This window comes from Neolamprologus multifasciatus, chromosome 1 (genome assembly GCF_963576455.1).
Source record: "Neolamprologus multifasciatus chromosome 1, fNeoMul1.2, whole genome shotgun sequence".
Taxonomy (NCBI): Eukaryota; Metazoa; Chordata; class Actinopteri; order Cichliformes; family Cichlidae; genus Neolamprologus; species Neolamprologus multifasciatus.
Genome location: NC_140439.1, coordinates 24119549 through 24140233, shown reverse-complemented (window position 1 = coordinate 24140233; position 20685 = coordinate 24119549). Strand labels below are relative to the sequence as shown.

General features: G+C 37.7%; 1 protein-coding gene across 1 annotated transcript in view; it reads left to right on the top strand.

Annotated features, from left to right (window-relative positions):
* The window catches only part of csmd1b (CUB and Sushi multiple domains 1b), a 437934-nt gene that overhangs the window by 409386 nt on the left and 7863 nt on the right, over positions 1 to 20685 (top strand). The window contains 14 exon segments of the mRNA XM_085164942.1: positions 142 to 318; positions 851 to 1036; positions 6407 to 6580; positions 6713 to 6779; positions 7138 to 7244; positions 9226 to 9299; positions 10225 to 10336; positions 10525 to 10704; positions 11221 to 11283; positions 11926 to 12087; positions 13905 to 14017; positions 16576 to 16663; positions 16897 to 17023; positions 18237 to 18299. Of these exon segments, the coding sequence (XP_085021068.1) occupies positions 142 to 318; positions 851 to 1036; positions 6407 to 6580; positions 6713 to 6779; positions 7138 to 7244; positions 9226 to 9299; positions 10225 to 10336; positions 10525 to 10704; positions 11221 to 11283; positions 11926 to 12087; positions 13905 to 14017; positions 16576 to 16663; positions 16897 to 17023; positions 18237 to 18299 (1693 nt within the window).

Sequence of the window (20685 nt, the reverse complement as noted above, 5' to 3'; positions counted from 1 at the left end):
TTATTTCCAGCTGACTCCAGTGATAATCTCATTATTGTAGCCCACAGCTGATCAGCCCTGAGGGACAGGAAGACAGTATTGCTTACACCGATATTATCGCTGAGTTTAATCAACGCTGATTGGTATTTCCTCACCCCTCAGCTGTATCCTGTGGTAACCCTGGCACCCCAGCACATGGCAGAATTGTCTTCAGTGATGGCATCACCTTCGGCAGCTCAGTGGCTTACACGTGCTGGGACGGCTTCAAAACATCAGGCCTGACCACCAGACACTGCACAACCAATGGGACGTGGACAGGACAACCCCCAGATTGCACTGGTAGGATGATCATTGCTGTCTGAGTGATTAGTTCAAACAGCATGGGATTCTCACGCAGCGTAGAAGCGCTGATTAAAATATTATCATTATTGTTATATGTATGGCAGTGTTTTTTCTTTAGCAAATGGTTCAAGAGTAGCATAAATTGTTCAGGGACTGGGAAAGCAGCTGCTGTGTATCTTCAGAACTGCACAGGGTCTCTTGTGTTAGAGATTTTAAAGTGTAAAGTTTAACAGAGGCAGACAGATGTGTAGGGAAAGGGGGAGAAGGAGGTGGGAGGTAGATAGAATGAAGTTGGAATGTGCTTCAGGGAAGTTACAGTGAGGAAGGAGAAAGAAATTCGAGTAAACGGAAAGCACCGTTTTTATGACATTTTAGAAAGCACAGTTTTTATGACATTTTAGAAAGCACAGTTTTTACGCTTTGGTTTTAAATGATACTGCACTCATCCACAGCTCCAGGCTTACTGGCACACCACTGTATGACAGATTTAGGCTCACTTATACCATAACATTTTTGTTACTTCCTTTAGTGATCAGTTGTGGTGATCCTGGGACAATAGCCAATGGAATCTATATAGGAAGAGAGTTTAACTTCAACCACACAGTGATCTACCGCTGCAACCCCGGTCACTTGATGGAACCACCTGGACATGGACGCAACGTTCTGCGCTGCATAAAAGATGGAACCTGGAACCAAACTAAACCCAGCTGTAAAGGTATGAGGAAGTAATACATAACTGTTTCCACAGTTATGGATAAAAGCACGAAATGTTAAACTAAACCAACTAAATAAAATAAATATTGTTGAAAATTTACCTGCTTACATGCAGAAATATTTTTTTTTCCTGTTCAGTTCTGAGATTTTGAGCTATTTTGCTTACAAAACATGTTTTCTTTCAGACCGGTAGAAAGAAAATGTCCATTTCTGTTCTGGACTGATTTTATAAAATCAACAAAAGGAGAGAATTATAATAAATGTTTTTTGTAACATATAGATGTTAATAAGTGTACTATTTGTGGCAATGTTTTGATGCAAAGTTTTGTTTAGATTAGCCCGCTGGTTATAAGGAGAAGTTAAGGTATATGATAATATTTTCTGATATATGAAAATACAAATGAGGGATTCCTTCTGTAAATGTCTATGATTTGCCAAAAAAGTGAAACAAGAATATTCTGATTTCTTTCCTAAAAACGTTTGCTAATTGTCCCAGAATTCATAATTAAATTGAAAATTTAAACAAGAAATTCTATAAAACCTGAAAAAAAAAATCAATTAGATGAATTGCAAAATAATATAAATTAAGTGAGGCTTGAAAATGTAAACATTGTATACAGTACAATATTATTTATGTAGGATGTCCAGTAGGCAAGATTGTATTATAACTGATATTTAAAATTATAAGCATGTATTCTGATATCAATTAATAACAGAATAATATACATAACTTTTATAAATATATTTCCACACAATTTTGTGATATTTCTAGCTTTATCTATCTTCATTTCTATCTTTTTTGTCTATAAAATGGTCAAATTAAACCAAAGAATTCAAGAAAGTAAGTCAGAACAGAAAGTATAAAAAGTTGTGTTGTATTCTGCATTGAAATAATAAAAGCACATGGACTCGACATATTATAGTGTCAAATCTCAATGTAATGAGATCTTCTAATGGTAGCAAACAATGAAGAATTGTGATAGTAGTTAATGGTAGAGAGCACAAACACAAAGGGCAATTTAACTAAGAAAAACAGTATTGCAATGTGAACTGGTATAGTAAATAACAGCTTGTGAATTCAACAGTACATTAGTGGAAGAAGTGGAAGATTAGGCCACAGGAAGAATAACATTGCTCCTCACTATAACAGGGTGTTAAATCAGGGTTTATTTCCTGAGACCTTCTGTTTTCCCACAAACACAAAGGGGAGAATAAAAAAGGAATGCATTAAATTGAAATGCCTCAGAGTTTTACAACAGGCCATATTTAGAGTTTAGACTATGATACTCAACAACAGTAAAAAGGAATGTTTCCTGAGATCCACCCTGCCGTTTCTTCCCACAAACAGAAAATCTCCTGCTGGCTCCTGCAGTTGGAGAGGCTTTGAACTGAGATGAAAAAAACTGAGAAAGCAGGGATAGAGGCTACTGAGAGGGAAGCAGAAAGAGGTGCAGAGAGGAAAAGCAGAAGTAAAAGATAGTGTGTGATACTGATAGAGCATGTGACTTGGGGAGGAAACTGAAAAGCAAAAGTTAAAGATGGTATGGAAAAATGGGAACGAGCCAGTGAGATACAGAGGTAGAAACAGGCTATAGACTAGAAAAGTCTTTCCTCTCTGCTCTCCTTTAGTTCTCATTTTCTAAATCTCCCCATCTCATGTTCAACTCCCCTGTTTTCATCCCCTCATCGATCATTTGATCTCATTTTGTGACGAAAGCTTTTTAACACACAGACACCCATAGACACATTTAATGAAGGACCTATTGAACTGCAGGCAAAAGGGAATCAGAGGGACTTAGACATAAGAATGACAATGAGTGACAGAGGGGCAGACTAGGAGGAGGAGAGGGGCGGTAAGGGATGAAGGGGTGTATCGGAAGAAAACAATGGATTAGAGAAGAGAGACACAAAAACACAGAGTGACACACAATGCATAATCCAGAGATTTAGAGGGAAAGAAATTGGGAGGTGGAAAAAGAGTGTAAAGCAAGTAAATGAAAAAAGAAAAACAGTGAATGTGATGAGCCATCAGTGAGGCTACAAGGAGAAAGCAAAGGAGAAGCAAGTGAGAAAGGAAGCGAGTGATGGGAGAAACAAAGAGCCAAATCAATACCTGCCCCCAAACCTGTAAACACACAGTGAGAAAAGGGATTAAGCCCATAAAATTTGTTGGTTGGGTGAATTGCACCAAGAGAGATATGCTTAAAAGACAAAAGGAGGGAGAGGCAGTAATGGTGTGAGAAGGAGACCAAGAGAGCTGGGGAAGAGGATAAAAGAGGACTGGAGCTGGGACAGAAGGCCAACGAAGAGAAGTGCAGGGAGAAAGCAAAGAAGGGTTAGAGGGAGTCGGGGGGGGGAGTACCCAGACAGAAAGGAGGCAGGGGACCAGAGTGTAAGAAAGAGGAGAGTGTGGAGACGTGAGAGGAAAGAAGAGAGGATCGGGAAAGGAGTCAGCTAGCGCAATGATGGAGGGAAGAGCAAAGGCGCATAAGCATGCAGGGATGAGAGTTAGTCCTCTTCCTCTGGGTTGTGAAGCCACCGTAGTCAATTCACAACAAGGAAAAGAGACAAAGAGGAAATAAAAGAGTTCAGAAACCTTCAATTACAGACCCGAGTGTTTTGGGGCATCAGAGACCCACAGAAATATTGGTCTGGAATATTAACTGCTCAAGTCAATAAGAATGCATTCCTCTGTTTTAGTCAGCTAGAGTTTGTTCCCCAACAACAAAGTTGCTTTTAGGCGGAAGAAAACATTCATTCTGTGATGAAACTGAAACTTCATTAACTGCTGGTTAGCCACCAGCTATTATTCCTACAGTCACGTAACAATAAAATGATGAATCATGTACATACTTTAAGAAATTGGCATTGATTTGTGTGCAGGTGTGTAGGTTTGTTTTGAATGGGACAAACAAGGACATGTTGTAGAGTGGAGAAATATAATTTTTTTCTAAGGCTGGAAGGATGGCTTTGGGGAGGTGAAGGCTTCTTCACAACACTGGTGAGATAGATAGCCAGAAGTAACCAGTTGATTAGCTTGCCATAGGCAGAATAACACAGAATTATAAATGAAATGCACGTACTTGTCACTTTATTAAGTACACCTGATGAAGTATTATTAATAAAAAATGGTAAATGGCCTATATTTGTATAGCGCTTTACATAGTCCCTAAGGACTCCAAAGCACTTATAGGTATTATTATTGTTAATATCATGAATTATTATTCATTATTAACCTTATTATTAATACATATCTTAGCAGCCAACCACACAAAAGCAACTCAAATCAATGGTCAAAATGACCTGCTGAAGTTCAAACTGTCCAACTTTTGATTTTAGGGATTTTGAACCTGGCATAGTTATTGATGGCAAATGGGCTGGCCTGAGTATTTCAGAAGCTACTAATCCAGTTTCCCACACAACCAGTTCTAGTGTTTACAGGGAATGGTCCAAAAAGGAGAAAATAACTGTGATCGGCCGTTTTCTGGAAGAACGCGTTCCTGACCGTGTCCGTGCCTTTATGACCACAGGGTACCCATCTTCTGATAGCTGCTTCCACCAGGATAACGTGCCATGTCACAAAGGTCACTTCACTTCTTAAACATACCAATGAGTTCACTGGATTCAAATGGCCTCCCCAGTCACCAGCTCTCAATGCAGTAGAGTCCCTTTGGGGAACAGGATATTCACATCATGGATGCACAGCTGATAACTCTCGGCAACTGTGTAATACTGTCATGCCAAGATATGGCATTGATTCTCTGTGACAAAGAATTAAAACAGTTCTGAAGGTAAAAGGGGTCCAACTCGGTACTAGCAAAAGGTGTCCTTGATTAATTTTTGATTTGATTTTACTTTTTTCAGAAAGAGTGATGATAATGCAAACAGAGGAACAGAAAAATATTCCAAAAAATGAACAAGAAAAAATTAAATCTGTATACAGTATAGTTACAGATAGTTTTATATACTTATTTTTTTACTCTCGATTACATGTGTTTATGCGCAATACTTGCTTATTGCTTTGTCCTCTGTATATACAGGATGTTTCTGTGCCTGTCTGCCACTATCTGTGGCAGACAGTGTGTGTGTGTGTGTGTGTGTGGGTATGTCTATTGTATATCATCATAGCAGAATGAATGGAGCATGAAACCATCTGTCTCCTGGTTAGATGAGAATTACACTGGCTTTATTAGATGTTTGAAACCATGCAGATGGTTATCATTATCGTGGGGAGTCGGGCACATGCACACGCAGAGATGTTTGTCGGAGTGTTATGAAGTTAAACGCACACATATCCAGCTACATAAAAATGCTCTTGCATGTATGAACACTCACAGCGAGTTTCTTAAAATCTTGTAAAAAATCCTTTAACCTCCAGTCATCACAGAAATAAATTCTCTGTGTGTAACAAATGCTTTTTTAAATGCATACTTGCCTATGTGATGCGTCGGACAATTTAATCCCAATATTAGTTATATAAACTGTCATTTACAAATTTGAGTTTCTAAATAGGACTGAGTTTGTGTGAGTCATTAACATTACATGAACAGCAGCTCCGTGCGCTCAGCTACATGTACACACTGGCAAGAATAATTAAGTGAATTTGCATTTATGTGTCCATTTTTTAATAATGTGGTCAGATCTTCAGTTACTTCTATGAATGAAAAACACTATTTATTTTAACGCAAACAAATCACTGTGCCGCTTGGATGCCTACTGAATATTTAATTTTAATATTCACAGTATTGTTAGTTTTTGAGCCTGAAGGCTAATGACAAATGGCAAAAGCTAAACGGAGTCAGGTGTATGCAGTCCATTTAATCATTCAAGGTGATGGTTAGAGGTAGTTTGATTTATAAAACGGATATTTTTTAATTATTGTGAGTTTTTTATTCAGAAGAAAAGTGTTGTGAAGCAGAAGTGTTTCAGAAACTCTCAGTTCGTCGGTTATTTTTTTTGGTTCGGTAACCTAAACATGGCGATTTGGGTCATCTGCTGCTTTAACTCTGTACATATCCAAATAGTGGTGATTACAGTCATCTGCAGATTTTCCTCTTTTTCACATCTAAGGATGTATTTTCACCTCCACCTGTAGTCTCAAGTCGTGTTGACCTTTTTCCAGTTGTTCAATTTCCAGCTTTGTTTCTCGACCCCCAGCTGCTATTTCCAAGTCAACTCGAAAGTTTCCTTTCTAATTGGTTCATGAATCCTAACAGTCACCTCTGTTACGGGATATGTTGTATACTGCATGAACCTTATAAGACTACTACTAGACATGTGTTGCAGTGGTGCATTAGCTCATGTTATCTTTTGAACTGTTTAATTTCCTATTATTTTATTTTTCTGTATATAATGCTATTATGTGTTTCAGTGATCCAGTGTGGACCTCCCCCTCAAGTACAGAATGGGAAGGTGGAAGGGACCGACCATTCATGGGGATCGAGTATTAGCTATAGCTGTTTCCACGGTTATCAGCTGTCCACTCCTGCTGTGTTAACCTGTGAGGGGAATGGGACTTGGACAGGAGACGTCCCACAATGTCTGCGTAAGTTAGCGTGCCACTGCATATACTATACACCGCAGCATGCTGATGCACATTACTGTTTACCTTTTAGCATTTTTAACCGATCTGTGCACCAGTACACAGTCCTAATCGTCATTTTTATGTCTTTTCAAGCTGTCCTATGTGGTGATCCTGGCTCTCCTGGAGGAGGATTCAGAGAGGGAAATATCTTTTCGTACCGGTCAGTGGTTTATAAGTTAATGAATAAGTCACAGTAGTTCAGTGTATAATGTGGTTATGCTTTTTAGTTATAATCATAAGTATTACATGGCCGAATGGGGACTCAACTATCTTGAAATACATTCTCTTTTTTTAAATGGCATAACTGAATTGCTACTGAATAAAAGTTGTATTATGTTTCCTACATTCTGTGCTCTACACAGCAACTAATACTTACTTGCGTTATCCTGCCACAATTTAATTTTTCACTTCAAAACCCCTTTGATAAGTTGATGAATTAATTAACATTCCTCATCACTGCCTAATTTTGTGCAATTTTGGGGTTTGTATTATAATTTAATATTTGCTTTCCTACATAGGTCAGAGGTCAGGTTCTACTGCCATGCCCCCTACTTGCTCGTAGGCTCTGCATCCAGAGTCTGTCAAGCAGATGGAAGTTGGAGTGGCCAACAACCAGCTTGCATAGGTAACTAAATGTAAACAATATGCTGACTTCATATTTATGCCCCATAATGTATATAGGAATGCAACAGAGATGCTGCTTCAGCTTTAGATGTAGATACTTCATATATACTGGATACAGGACTTTTTACAGTATCTTGATGATAGTCCAGCGTGAAACCATAAACATCCAGAAGATTTTTTGTTTCCACATGTCAGGAAACTGAGATCTGGTCAGCTTAAACAAGCTAAAATTACCTATCATGTATGATATGATATTTACAGAAAACAGTGTAAGATTTCAGTGCTTTTCTGGCCTTTTATAAATGCGTTAGTGTCAGTTTGTTAAACGAAATTGAGATATCTGGTCAGTATATTGCTCCCAACACACTTTTTTGCATTACACACAGAAAGTCATGCATAAAGACTTAGACACATTAACAGAATGCTTACATAAATCATAAATACATATTCCAGTAGTTTCACAATTTTAGATGAACAGTTTGTCTACTGCAAAGGAAAACATTTTATCATATTATGATTAAAATTGTGTGAAATCAGATTATTGGTAAACAAGATTGTAGAGCTTACTCATATTCACATCTTGGCATTAGTATTCCTGCATACCTAGAGCTGAAGATATTATCTTGTCAACTGATGAAGTGTGTAGTTTTGATGTCAACATTTGGTTTCTTTAAAGATTTTATCTTGTAAAGCAGTCCTTCACTTTTTGATGTGAAATTGAGGTGTTTGTGTTTGTTGTTTTGGAAGTGTGGAGCTTATTTTGGAACAAGTTGTACAATTACAAGGAAAAAAGTGAAATTAAATCAGTCTTGCGAGAACAGCACAGCCATCACAGAATTTCTGTCACGTTGTTCTGCTAAAAATAATTGTGTTTTTCTATGTTACTGCATGTTGTTCAGATTTAAGTACTAACTGGGTACTTACATAGAAACGTTATACTTTTTAAGACTTTAATATTTAATATTTGCTGTAATGTATTCTGATAGGGGTGAGGCATTGAATAATCTTCTGTGTTAAGTGCCTGAAGTCTTACCAATAATTCAAAAATCAATTTAAATAAAGACTTTATTAGTTACACCTTGCAAGTACTGGTCTGGATGCACTTTTGCATGCAGAACTGCCTTAATTTTTCATGGCACAGATTCAGTAAGGTGCTGGAAACATTCCTCAGAGCCATAATGACAAGATAGCATCACACAACTCCTATGAATTTGTCAGCTCTACATCCAAGATCTGAATCTGCCGTTCCACCACATCACAAAGGTGCTATACTAGACTGATAGTATCTTATGTCTGTGGGGGCTGTTTGACTACAGTTAATTCATCGTCTTGTTCAAGAATCCAATTTTCAGATGATCTGAGCTTCATGACATAACATTAACCTGTTGGAAACAAGCCATCAGAAGATGGGTAAACAATAGTCACATAGTCCGTGGTGTCCATTTGGTACAAATGGGACGAATGGTACCCCCACACCATTACACCAGCTGCAGCTCTTGGTGTGGTCTTCTGCTTCTCTAGCCCATCTGCTTCAGTGTGTTGTGCAGTCAGATATGCTCTTTTGCATACCTTAGTTGTAACAAGCAGTTATTTGAGTTAGTCTTCCTATCAGCTTGAAGTCATCTTGCCATTCTCCTCTGACTTCTGGCATCAACAAGGCATTTTGTGAACCCTACAGATTTGCAGGGAAATCCCATCAGAGCAGCAATTTGTGGCACCAAACACCATGTGTCATTCAAAGTCTGATGCTCAGTTTGAAATTCAACAGGTCCATATACTGTAGGCTGATAGACATGGACATGTCTGCCGGCCTACAGTAAACACACTGAGGGCCTGCACTGTGATTTACTGATTAGATATTTGCACTAACAACCAGCTAAACAAGTGTACCTAACTAAGTAACCGGTAAGTGTATGACACTGAAAAGACTGTAAAAGATATAAATATTTCTAAAAATGTTCATTGTGGGAATGTATTTGCAGACCCAGCCTTCAACAGCTGTCGTGATCCAGGAACTCCAGCTTATGGTATCCCAGTCATGGCCCAAGGCTTTCAAGTAAGAAACATTTATTAGTGCACTATAAAACATATGTATAATTCATTACATATCTGGAACACTAATTTATTCAGGTAAGAACGTTATAGCACCAGCTGAAGTTTTTTTCAAGTAAGAGGTATTTATTAACTCCTTTTTTCAATATTATACTGTAAGTATGCACTTTCAGATAAAAGATTGTGAAAAGTAAGCACTTTATTTTACTAAAATGATGGGATTAATGTTTAACTTTGGCAGTTTTGCAGATATTTTATTAACATGATGAAGAGCCACTACAAGTATCTCAGGAAGTGTTATATAAAAGAAAATTCAGCATAACTTGTGAACAAATGGCATCAATGTTCTACCACTTTCAGATGTTGCAACAATATGCCACAATTTGTTAAACGTCAGTAGCAGCAATGCAAGGAGAATGCCTAAATGCATATGAGATTAAGTACTGTAGGTCTGAACCAAGAATCAGAGACTTCATATGCAAGTGAAAAGTAAACACCAGGGAAAAGCTAACGCTCAAAGTTTTTAAGGTTCTTTTATCTTTGCACCAAGCTGTCTGGAGAAGAGATAAGAATATGTTGATGGAATATATTGGCTGTCCAATCCTTAATGGAGTTTAAGCAAACATGCAAATCCTTCAATTTGTGAAGGCATAATTGGATATCATCTTCATATCATATTTCCCCTGACAACTCTATAAAGAGTAGGAGGACTACTAACACCAGTAGAACAACACAGACACAGCACGTGATGCAGGAGCAAAAATCGAAGTTTAAATGTTTGATAAACTTCATGATCACAACAAAAGGTAGAAAAATGGATGTGCTATAAGGTTTTAGCGGTACGTTCAAGATGAATGACTATTGTGATCACTATATGGAGTTTTAGAGGCTGGGGGAAGACTTTTTATCATGCTTTTTATGATAAATAGGTTGGCAGTAAGATTTCCTTCAAGTGCCGCAAAAACTACCACATCCTCGGTTCAACGACAAGAACATGCCTAGAAAACCTGACCTGGAGTGGAACTCAACCTGAGTGTATAGGTAAGGAAAAACTCTGTGCACAATCACATTTGTATCCTCGGCACATCAGTAAAAAAGCAACTTGAGCTAATTCAAGTCAGTGTTGGTGGTTGTATTTGTAATTTAATGGAGAAAAACTTCCTATCTTGTTTTAAACTAAAGCATTGATGTGTTTATGATAACTGCTCTTTCCCCTCCCTGTCACTCAGCCCATTCATGCAGACAGCCAGAGACCCCCAGTAATGTAGATGTTCGATCTATGGACCTGCCTACCTTGGGATACACTCTGATCTACACCTGTCAAGAAGGTTTCTATCTGGCTGGGGGCTCAGAGCACAGAGCCTGTAAAAGTGATGGTAGATGGTCAGGAAAACCACCGCTCTGCAAAGGTATTCAGATTGTATCTTGAAAATGCACTGCTTGTAAAATGTGCTGATATGTTGCCTAAAATCTAGAATGGATGTCATATTCCCATAATATTCCCATAATGGTTTAAGATAAATACAGCTTATCACACTAATATTATTTCCGTGCTCTGGGAAATCAGCCTCAGGCGTATGAATGTTGTTGTTGTTGTTGATATTTTTTATCACATACTCATAGCGCTATCTGTTCTCAAAGATGAGGAACTGATGGCTGTGAATGTTGTGATATACAAGTGTATAGCAACAAGACAATAATACCCAGACAGGAAATGGACTGCCAGCAGTTTTCTGTCTCTTGTCTTGAAGTAGCACATGGCAATGAAAAAGCAATTAGATAATGTTTTTTTTTAACATGTGCTTTTCCTGTTTGCTCAGTCCTGTCACATACTTGTATTTTCCCAAATCTACCAAATGCTCTCTCTGCATAACTTTAAATGTCAAGCAAACAGCATTTATCTCTGTGCTTTCTTAATGTTTCAGTTGGAGTCAAAGTCAATCCCAAAGGCAGAGGAGATACAGATGTCCAAAAGAACAAGATTCGTGGTATGCAGAGTTCACTTACACCACAAATGTACCGTGTTATCCATGTTTGTAACAGAGTTCATTAAATTGCACTTTGATAAACAAGATTGAGACAAAGTATTCCTCAAAGAGGGTATTGAGATTGCAGTGAGTGTTCATTCCACAGAGCTTTTTGATTTTATAGGATGACAGTGAAATGCTGTGAAGTACAGCTGAGATGCAGCAAATAAATTAGTGAAAACATTCAGGTGAAATACCACTTAATGCCTTATGGGTTTTAAGTAGGATTTTGTAATCAATATATGCATTTAGACGGAGACAGTTTTGATCTTCCACGAATCCTGCAGCTGCTGTGTTTTAAAGAAGTCCTGTTTCTAAATGTAGGATTCAGACAAACTCACACTGGCCTGTTCAATTATGAAGTAACTAAAAGGTAGAAGTGCTGTGTCTTGTTTTGTCAAATATTTAAGACTAATCCTAATAATAATAAATGTTTCTTCCCTGTTTGTGACCTTTAATGTTATTTAGTGTTAACAGGGAAAGGGTGCAGATTATAGCTGACAAAAATATCCAAAAAACAGTGTGACATTAATGATATTGATAGCAACAGCAAATGCTAAACTTTAGATTTCCTCCTGTTTTGTGCCTTTGACTTCATTGCAGTTCCAGTGGATGTCTTCTCTCCGAACTCTGAGTGGAGCGGCTTCTATGAGTACCTTGGGAAGAGACAGGCCACTGCCTTTACAGTTACTGGGTTCAATGATACCAGTGGTCGAGTCAACGTCACATTACTGGAAGCCAGCGGCGTGTCCATCAGATTGTCAGGTAAAACAAGAAAGGAAGCACTCAAAGCAAAATTTATTATTCACGTTCATAAATTTGCTTTGAGTGTTGTTAGAGAGGAGCTAGTGCTCTACTTTTAGACTGTGTGAAACACATTAATGCAGTTTTATACATAAAACAGAACCAAGAAACACTTGAGTCAGTTTGTTGCTTCAGTTAAAAAAAACCTGATGTAAGTATTACAAGTCATAAATCATATTTGAAATACGCCGATGTGCAATAGTCTTGAGCCACCACTTCTTTTCATTTTGTTTCCAAAGAGCCCGGCCTCGTGTTTTTTGTTTTTTTTAATGGTCTTTCACCTGGCCATTTCCAGAAGAATATTTATTTATTTATTTATTTTAAAGTCGCTTAGGACTGGCTGAAAATTCATTCAAGCACAAAGGAGGCACCTTACTTAAGGGATAAACCACAGTTTTATATACACATAACAGAAAATGTGGCAAAAAGTCCATTTTAAATAGCATCTTTAGACACTTTGTTACTAGCAGCCTGTTGCAAAAGCACATAATTTGTTCCCTTTTCTTTAGTTGAATCTGTGAAAAATAAAAAGTAACACAGTTCAACAGGCATAAAACAGTATTTTTGCAATAACAAAGTGATTCCCAAAGAGCTGCTGCCACAAATTTGGCAAATCTCAACATGGTGTGCAGTATGTCCTTAAAACAACAAGGAACCAGGACACACAGAGGACAAAAGAAGAAAGTGAAGGACCAAATAATTTGTCTACAGCAGATGAACATTATTTGAAAGTCATGTCCTTAAGGAATAGGAAAAAAATAGAGCAAAATTCTGACACAGGACCAGAGAGATACATGCGGCCGTTCAGTGGATCAGAAATTGTTTCATAGAAGTATGCCTGTCAAGAATCAACCATACAGTAACGCCTGGAAAGCCACTGATTGGCAAGAGCTTAATTTTTCATCATAACAGTGATCCCACTCACACTTCCAATATAGTAAAAGCATACTTGCATTAAAAAGATCACAATGGAACACTGAGTCATGAATTGTCTTCCTCAAACCCCGGACCTATTGAAGCAGTGTGGGATCATCTTTACAGAGAATGGAACAAAAGGCAGCCAACATCCAAAGAAGACCTTTGGAATGCCCTTTAAGAAACTTGGAGAACTATTGCTGGCTGTGTTGAAGAATAAAGGTGGTCATACCAAATAGTGATTATCACGCTCTTAAGTTTTTGTCTCCCTTTTTTGCCTAAGTTAAAAATACTTGATTTTATACGGTGTGAAGGTCTGAACTTTCTTATAGCACTGACTTTGTTGTCAGTGAGTTAAATCTGGCACGTTCCTTTATATTGCACATTTTTCTAAACACTGTTCTGTTTAATTTATATGAACCGTAGATTTATGTGTTAAAAAAATTACTAGTTGGTAAAAAATGGAATTTAACTGTCAGCCAGTCGAGTAACTTCATCTTAGATTTCTGATGTCTCACTTAAATGGACTTGTCATATTAAACAGCAGCAGTTTTGTGTTGTGTAGTTAACCAAGTAGAGACGTGTAGCTGAAGGGTAAATGTCACTTTTTCCTTCGTAATGTGTCATGTGTCTGGTGAAGAAAATAGAGTATGATCATTAAACAGTGTCAAAGTGTCTTCTTCTTCCTGTTTGCTTATCAACTTTTCTGTCAGTCTTTTCACTTCTCAATTTCCAGTTGCACCTTTGCCTCTGTGTCTTTATATTTGCATTTCTAACCGCTTTCTAACGTTCGAACTGCTAACAAAAAAACAAGGCACTAGCCAAGCTATTTGTATATTTAACTGTTCTCTATCTCTATCCAGGTACCTACAAGTCAGAGGAAAACCAGCTGCTATTGAAGGTCTACCAGGTGAAAGGGCCAACAGAGCACTACTACAGCAAGTTTAAGAATGACAACTGGGCCATGGATGGATATGTAAGAAAACTTCCTCTTCTTTTCCCGTATCAAGCATTTTTTGCTTCTTGTCAAAGAGGTGCGTTGTGATATGGACAGTGTTGGTCAAGTTACTTGAAAAAAGTAATCAGTAACTAATTACTGATTACTTCCCTAAAAAAGTAATCCCGTTACTTTACTGATTACTTATTTTCAAAGGTAATTAATTACTTAGTTACTTTTTCAAAGTTACGATTTACGATTTACAACCTGAATAGGTGATAAAGCGATAGATCTTTCAGCCCAATTCTACTTTTTCTACATAATCCATCATACAAAATGTAATCAAATGGAAAAGTCCCTTTTTAAAACTTGTTTTATTAGTTTTAATCTTTTAACTTTATGCATCAAGCAAAAATTTAATTATATGCAACATTCACTGACTGGAAGAAATTAGTTTAATATTTAAACCTATTTTCTGCACATTCCAGCACATAAAATATATTTTTTTGTGTGTGTTTACACTCAGTCTTTCAAATAGATGCAAGTAAAACACAGCAGAAAATAAATAAAGTCAAAGACTAGCGGTCCTTTTGCTCTATTTTCACCTGTAAAGCAGGAGTAGGGTAGGCGGAGGTTTACCCTGGTGCAGGTGTGCCGCAGCGGTCAGTGGAAGAATCGTCACTGTCATACGTCACTGTCATGAGACATTCTCGCAAAAAAATCACAGTTTTAGTAACGCAGTAACGCAGCGTTCCTACGGGAAAGTAACAGTAATCTAATTACCGTTTTTGCAATAGTAATCCCTTACTTTACTCGTTACTTGAAAAAAGTAATTGGATTACAGTAACGCGTTACTGCCCATCTCTGGATATGGATATATATAAATATAATAATACAGATATAAAGATTTTGTTGTTCTGAATCCACCAAGTAAGCATCAGTCATCTAGAGTCAGGTACTGGCAACACATTTCTTTTTGTGGATATTCCGTATCATAGCAACCAAAGCATCGGAGCTGCACTCTTAAGCACTCCCAGCTGGACATTTTAAGAGGAGTGCCTGTACCACCCATTATAGCATATTTCAGAACAAATCCTTGCATTTATAATTGTGGAAACTGACTTTGTGCAATGCTTCACAAAATGATGGTGTCACTTTACTGCTCAGTAAACAGCTGCCTGTCTGTCATACAGGCAGGAATGAATCAGTCAGTGTGGGAGTGAATTTGGACACGGCTTGTTGTCACCATGAGATGCCCAGGCATGTGTATAACTCCAGAAGTTAATATCCTCAACACGATATTGTTCCAGCATGTAACTCTCCACAGGATCACAAATCTGGAGCTGAGTTATTCAATAATTATTCCACATTTTCTCCATGTATCCCAAATTTCTTTTTGACACGTAACGTTGTATACATTAGTTTCCTACTGCTTTGATTAAGAAAACCAGACAAATAATGAAAAAAAAGCCCACTTCTTCATTATGTGATGCAAATGTGAAGAAATATGCAACCTCAAAATTGATATTCAAAGCTGGGACTTTTTTGGTCTACATATTGTATCTGTGAGAAATTTGACAGACAGCTGGTCATGTTTGACATGTTGACAGAGAGGAGAAGTGAAAAACTGAGTAACTGTGTGTAGGAACTGTAAAACATTGTTGTAGACACACATGAAGGAAAGAAGTGTCAGAAAGAATGAAGGAAGGAATGATGGACACACAGACAGACAGCTAATCTGGATGCAAATGAAAGAAAGTGATGGCGTGGCTCGGTGAGATTCCGATTCCCGAAAAAGACAATCTTACAGTCAGAAGATGAAATTTTGATTATTGATCTCGGAATAAAGCAGTCCTCAAATTCTGAACTAGATGAACAGTGGAGCAAAGGGGGTCGATAGAGAGCGGGATATGGAGCACAGTGTAGAGGATGTGGTATTCATCCATCAACCCATTTTCAGGTTGCAGGAGCGCTTCAGCCTGTCTCACCTGTCACTTCAGACTGAGGAAGTAAGCTGGAGTACATGCAGGAACTCCATGAATAAACAGGCTTCAGTTCAATTCAGTTTTGTCATGCCATTGTATTATAAGGTAAAGAACTTGCAGTAATAGAGAGAAAATCCCAAGAACCAAACAGCTCACTTTATGCTAGCAGCTGGCGAGAGTGGGAAGGAAAAACTCCCTTTGAACAGGAAGAAGGGGAGGGACAGCCATCTGCAGCAACCACTTCTTTTCAGGACATTGTGCTTATGTAACAAAATTGCATGAAGGGTTTACGTCTAAATAAATGTGTTCAAGTCACCATTTTGGCCAGATTTATAGCGAAGAATTTTCACCACCAGATTCAAACCCATAAATTTCTTGCTGTGAGAAGATAGTGTTAAATACTGAACCATTATACTGCCAAGGGTAGTACATCAAAAGTATACCCAACATGAAACCGTTTATTGAATTTATTACATTAATGCATTTTATAAAAACAAGACTTTAAATAATTGATCATGCAAATTGTGGCTGCATGCAGTATACTGTATATTACATTAACAGTATACTTTACAGTACTGTAAGTTCCTATTAAATTGTACTTCTGTTTTTCAGGTTACTGCTGAATCGGACCAGAAGACGTTTGTCTACCAGGGCCATATTCACAGTAAAGATTTTGGCAAGTTCTATCTGACAAGACAAGGTGGGCTTTTTCGTAATGTCACCATCAGTATTAACATTATGGAAGCACTAAAATATTTAATATTAATGAGGTCTTTTTATCAGTTAAAATATTATAAAATAAATGTTGCTTCAGCCTAAATAGACACAGGAGAGAAACTAACAATGCAGAAAGCGTCTTTTAACCATGCACAAAGAGGTGTTTGTGTGCAGTAGTTTATGCATGTGTTGGTTTATCTGTGTCTTTGTCCCTAGACCCTGTAACCATGCCGATGGACCCATCAAACCCTTACACAAACAGCAGCTCTGTGGCAGCAGCCATCTTAGTTCCTTTCTTTGCCCTCATCCTCTCCGGATTTGCCTTCTACCTCTACAAGCACAGGTAAGCTCTATCATCAACATCAGTCCTTCAAGGAAAAACAGACGAGCAGCAGAGTAGAATACAAAGCAGGTGCTCTGGCTTTTCTTCAATCTCTTTTATTAAAAAAGGCAATAAATAATAACTTAGTAACTAATGTCAGTGAAATTTTATATTTTGTTTGGATGCTTATAATGAACATGTGAAGAGCATCTAATCATTTAATTTTCAAGATGTTCACCTGATAAAATCTGCTTTTAATTATTTAAAGATGATCATTTTCAAATGAATTATAAGGGTTTCATTGATCCATTGATTTAGTTCTTTCATTCAGCTAAGGCAGTTAGTTATTTGGTGTATTTACATAATGTCTGTCAGTTACAAAGATGCCTGCAAAGGCATGGCGTATTGAATTAGTGACTCTCTTGGTTCCACTTCCATACTTCTCATTCTAAATGGGCTGACACCAAAACTTAACCATGCATCTTTTGAGACTCACAAAGTACAACCAGTCCTAAAGAGATTAATTATACATTTTTGAAAGCAATCCGTTTGTGCGTTCTTTGTCCCTAATTGAGTTGAGAAGGTGGCAGTTTGATACATTTTAGCAAAGACAGGTTTACAGACATTTGAAAAATGTAATTATAGCTTTTAAACTCTAAGCCCACGTGGGTTAAATCTGATTGACCTCAGATATTAATTATTGTTCCTAGAAAGTTCACAGCAGGCTTACAGTGACTTAAGATGCCAGATAATTCAGGACTATACTGAGGGTAAAATGTCATCTCGATGTTTTCTGTTTAACACTTGTGTGAGGTTTTACAGTTTGAGGACATTGCCGTAATCAGTCAAAGTTTTACAAAGTCATCTTTTGCAGCTAGACTATGGACGCTAACACACATTAATCTGTTGGCTTGTCATTTATGGTAGCTCTGTGCTACAGCTTTTAGTATGCAATGAGCCTTGTAGAGTCTATTTAGACCTATTTTAGCTTGCACAATAGTTGCATGTATTTTGCTATGCTTTAGTTAACATTGGGTAAAGGCTCGTATGCCAACAGATGTGCACAGGGTCATGCAGATTTGCACAGACAAACAGCACATTTTGCATAATATGCACTCATTAGTCTTCTAGCCTAGTGACTCTATCATTGCATCACATTTGTTATACAACCTGATTGCCAGTTAGCAATGTGCAATGCTGGTTGATGTATATTAAAGCTGATGGTTGTATGCAGGACATTGTCTGCTGACACAGATGACAATGAGAGACCAAAAGATACCTGGGGGCCTGGCGGCAGGTAAGACTGGCACCTGTCATCCTTCTGGTTCAAACAACAACCAGACCTCCGCCCGCCGCCACATCCTCCGTCAAACTTCTCATCTATTGTTTTTAGTTTTCAGACTTTTCTTTGTGCTGTTTAGTAAGGCTGCACAGTTACCCCAAAATGTTGCTCTGAAGTGAGGGAAATAAATTGAAAACGAAATTAGAACCAAAATAAGTTTCACTTCAGAAGTTATTGGAATAACAGGACTCTCCTTATTCACTAAAGGTGATTTTGGGGGAGTCTTTATTTTCTCCCTTCCAAAAAAACAAAGAAATGTTTTTTTTTAAATAGTGCAGCCCTACTTTGTTAAAACAGCAGTCATTTAAAGTTTGTAAAAAAGGGCATTTTATTTTGTCTTTGATCTCATTGTCATCCTTCTGTCAGCATCATGTCATCAAGAAGAAGTGCAGTATTTGACCTGATAGAAATGGGTCGATCAAAGCACGTGAAATGTTTGCTTTTTAAAATTGCTTGTCTTGTATTACCTATAATGGAAAAAAAATCCTCACTAAAACGATAGCAGGATGGAAAAGTTAGCGTGGCGAGCCTATCATAATGCCTAGCCGACATAATGGCAAGCCAACAGAAGATAATGTACAGTACAGAGAATGTACGGTAGTAGCTTATACTACTAGCTTATGCACTAAAACTAAGGTGTGAGTGGGTGACACTAGAGTTTCCTTGCTCTGGCCCATATGTCTGCACAGTATCTATAATACTGTCAAAGCAATTATGGTTGCCATTTTTCATTCTACCAATAAAATTAAACTATTGCACCTACAGCCATGACCAGTGCAGCAATTTAAGCTGCTGCCACGCAGGGAGGTCTGCAGTGTGTGTTACTGTGTGCAGTTTTGTAAAGTAATGGGTTGAGCATGTAGGGTAGGCTTAGTGGTTCCCCAGGGTTGGATTTCTACCCGTGCGCACACACACGTACATACACTCTTAATGAGGTCAGAGTCAAACAGCGTTTTTGCTGCAGTGCTCCTCCCTGCTAATAGTTCCACAGGGTCTGGGAGTAAGTGATTATATCTAACTGGATTATAGGACCTGATTATCCAAAAATTTAATCGGCGACAAACAGTCAAATTAGAGGGAGGTTGTCATATAGTATATCCGTTTGAACCCCTGCAGTAACTTTCTTAAAAAAAAATAAATCAAGCAGGCTGAGTAATAATAAATTTGCATATTTTTGAACCGGTGCTATTGGATGATGGCAGTTTGCATGCTGATATGGTTATATAAGAGCAGTGGATGGGCACTGGGCAGCCAGGCTACTCAAACCAGAGTGTTATGGTACATGCTCTCATTCCTGCCGTAAATTTTCACTGCAATTTGTAGATTTTTACTAGAAAATTCCTATTACAAAGTTTGCTCCTTTAACCTTAAGGGTGAAGTTGCAGACCAACATGCATAACAAGCCAGCTGACATGACAGAGAGGAGTCATTTCTTTTTTCTTTTAAATTTCATTTTACAGTTATATTTGGCAAAAATAAATATGGTAAATAAAAAGTTAATTCTTAACTATTACACGTAGATGACTTTCTCTTAAGTAGTGAAACTCGGCCATTCTGCTGTCCATTAATTGTTTTCTTTTCTGTGCTTTTTGAAGTCCTCAATAGGGCATAAAACTGAATAAATACAGCAAGTCTTTTTTTTAACAGCTAACTTTTCGCTCCTGAGAAAAGCTAAGCGTTCTCACCTTGACTTCAGAGAAGAGCTGCTTCTTTGCACAAAGTATTTCTTTCAAAATTCAAATATAAAATGCATTCAGAAACATCCCACAGACACTTAAATGGCGGGCTAGTCCGTGAAAGGAGCATGGTGGATCTTTGTCCGATCCTTGGCTGGTCCCCCGCTGGTATGTGGCCATAATGAGATCCCCTGCGAGCAATGTAGTCAGTGCAGCCACAAGTGGTAACGCCCTTAAGTAGTATGTAGGGAAAAACAATTATAATATCTCATGTTTCCACCAGGGGGAGCAGCCATAATGGAACATAATTTATTTACTTCCTGCTATATTCATGCATTTTAAATTCGCTCAGGGCTTCTATGTACCTTTCTGTAAAACATCAATGTATATATTTGTTTTCAGCAAATATAAGAGTTTGTTCAGGTTGAGCCAGAAGACAAACAGTGACAGAGTTGTTGCTGATGAATGTTTCTGAACACAAAGGCTAAAAATGTGTTTTTTAAAATAGAATTGCAAATATTTGTATATAAAATCTAAAATCTAAGCTTAAATGTGAGATAAATATTAACGAGTGCTTTCAGAGAATATTTTAAATGTGTGTTCAAAAGGACAAGTGACAGAGAGCACTCCCATTGTGTACCAGTTTGTGTACAGTATGAAATCCA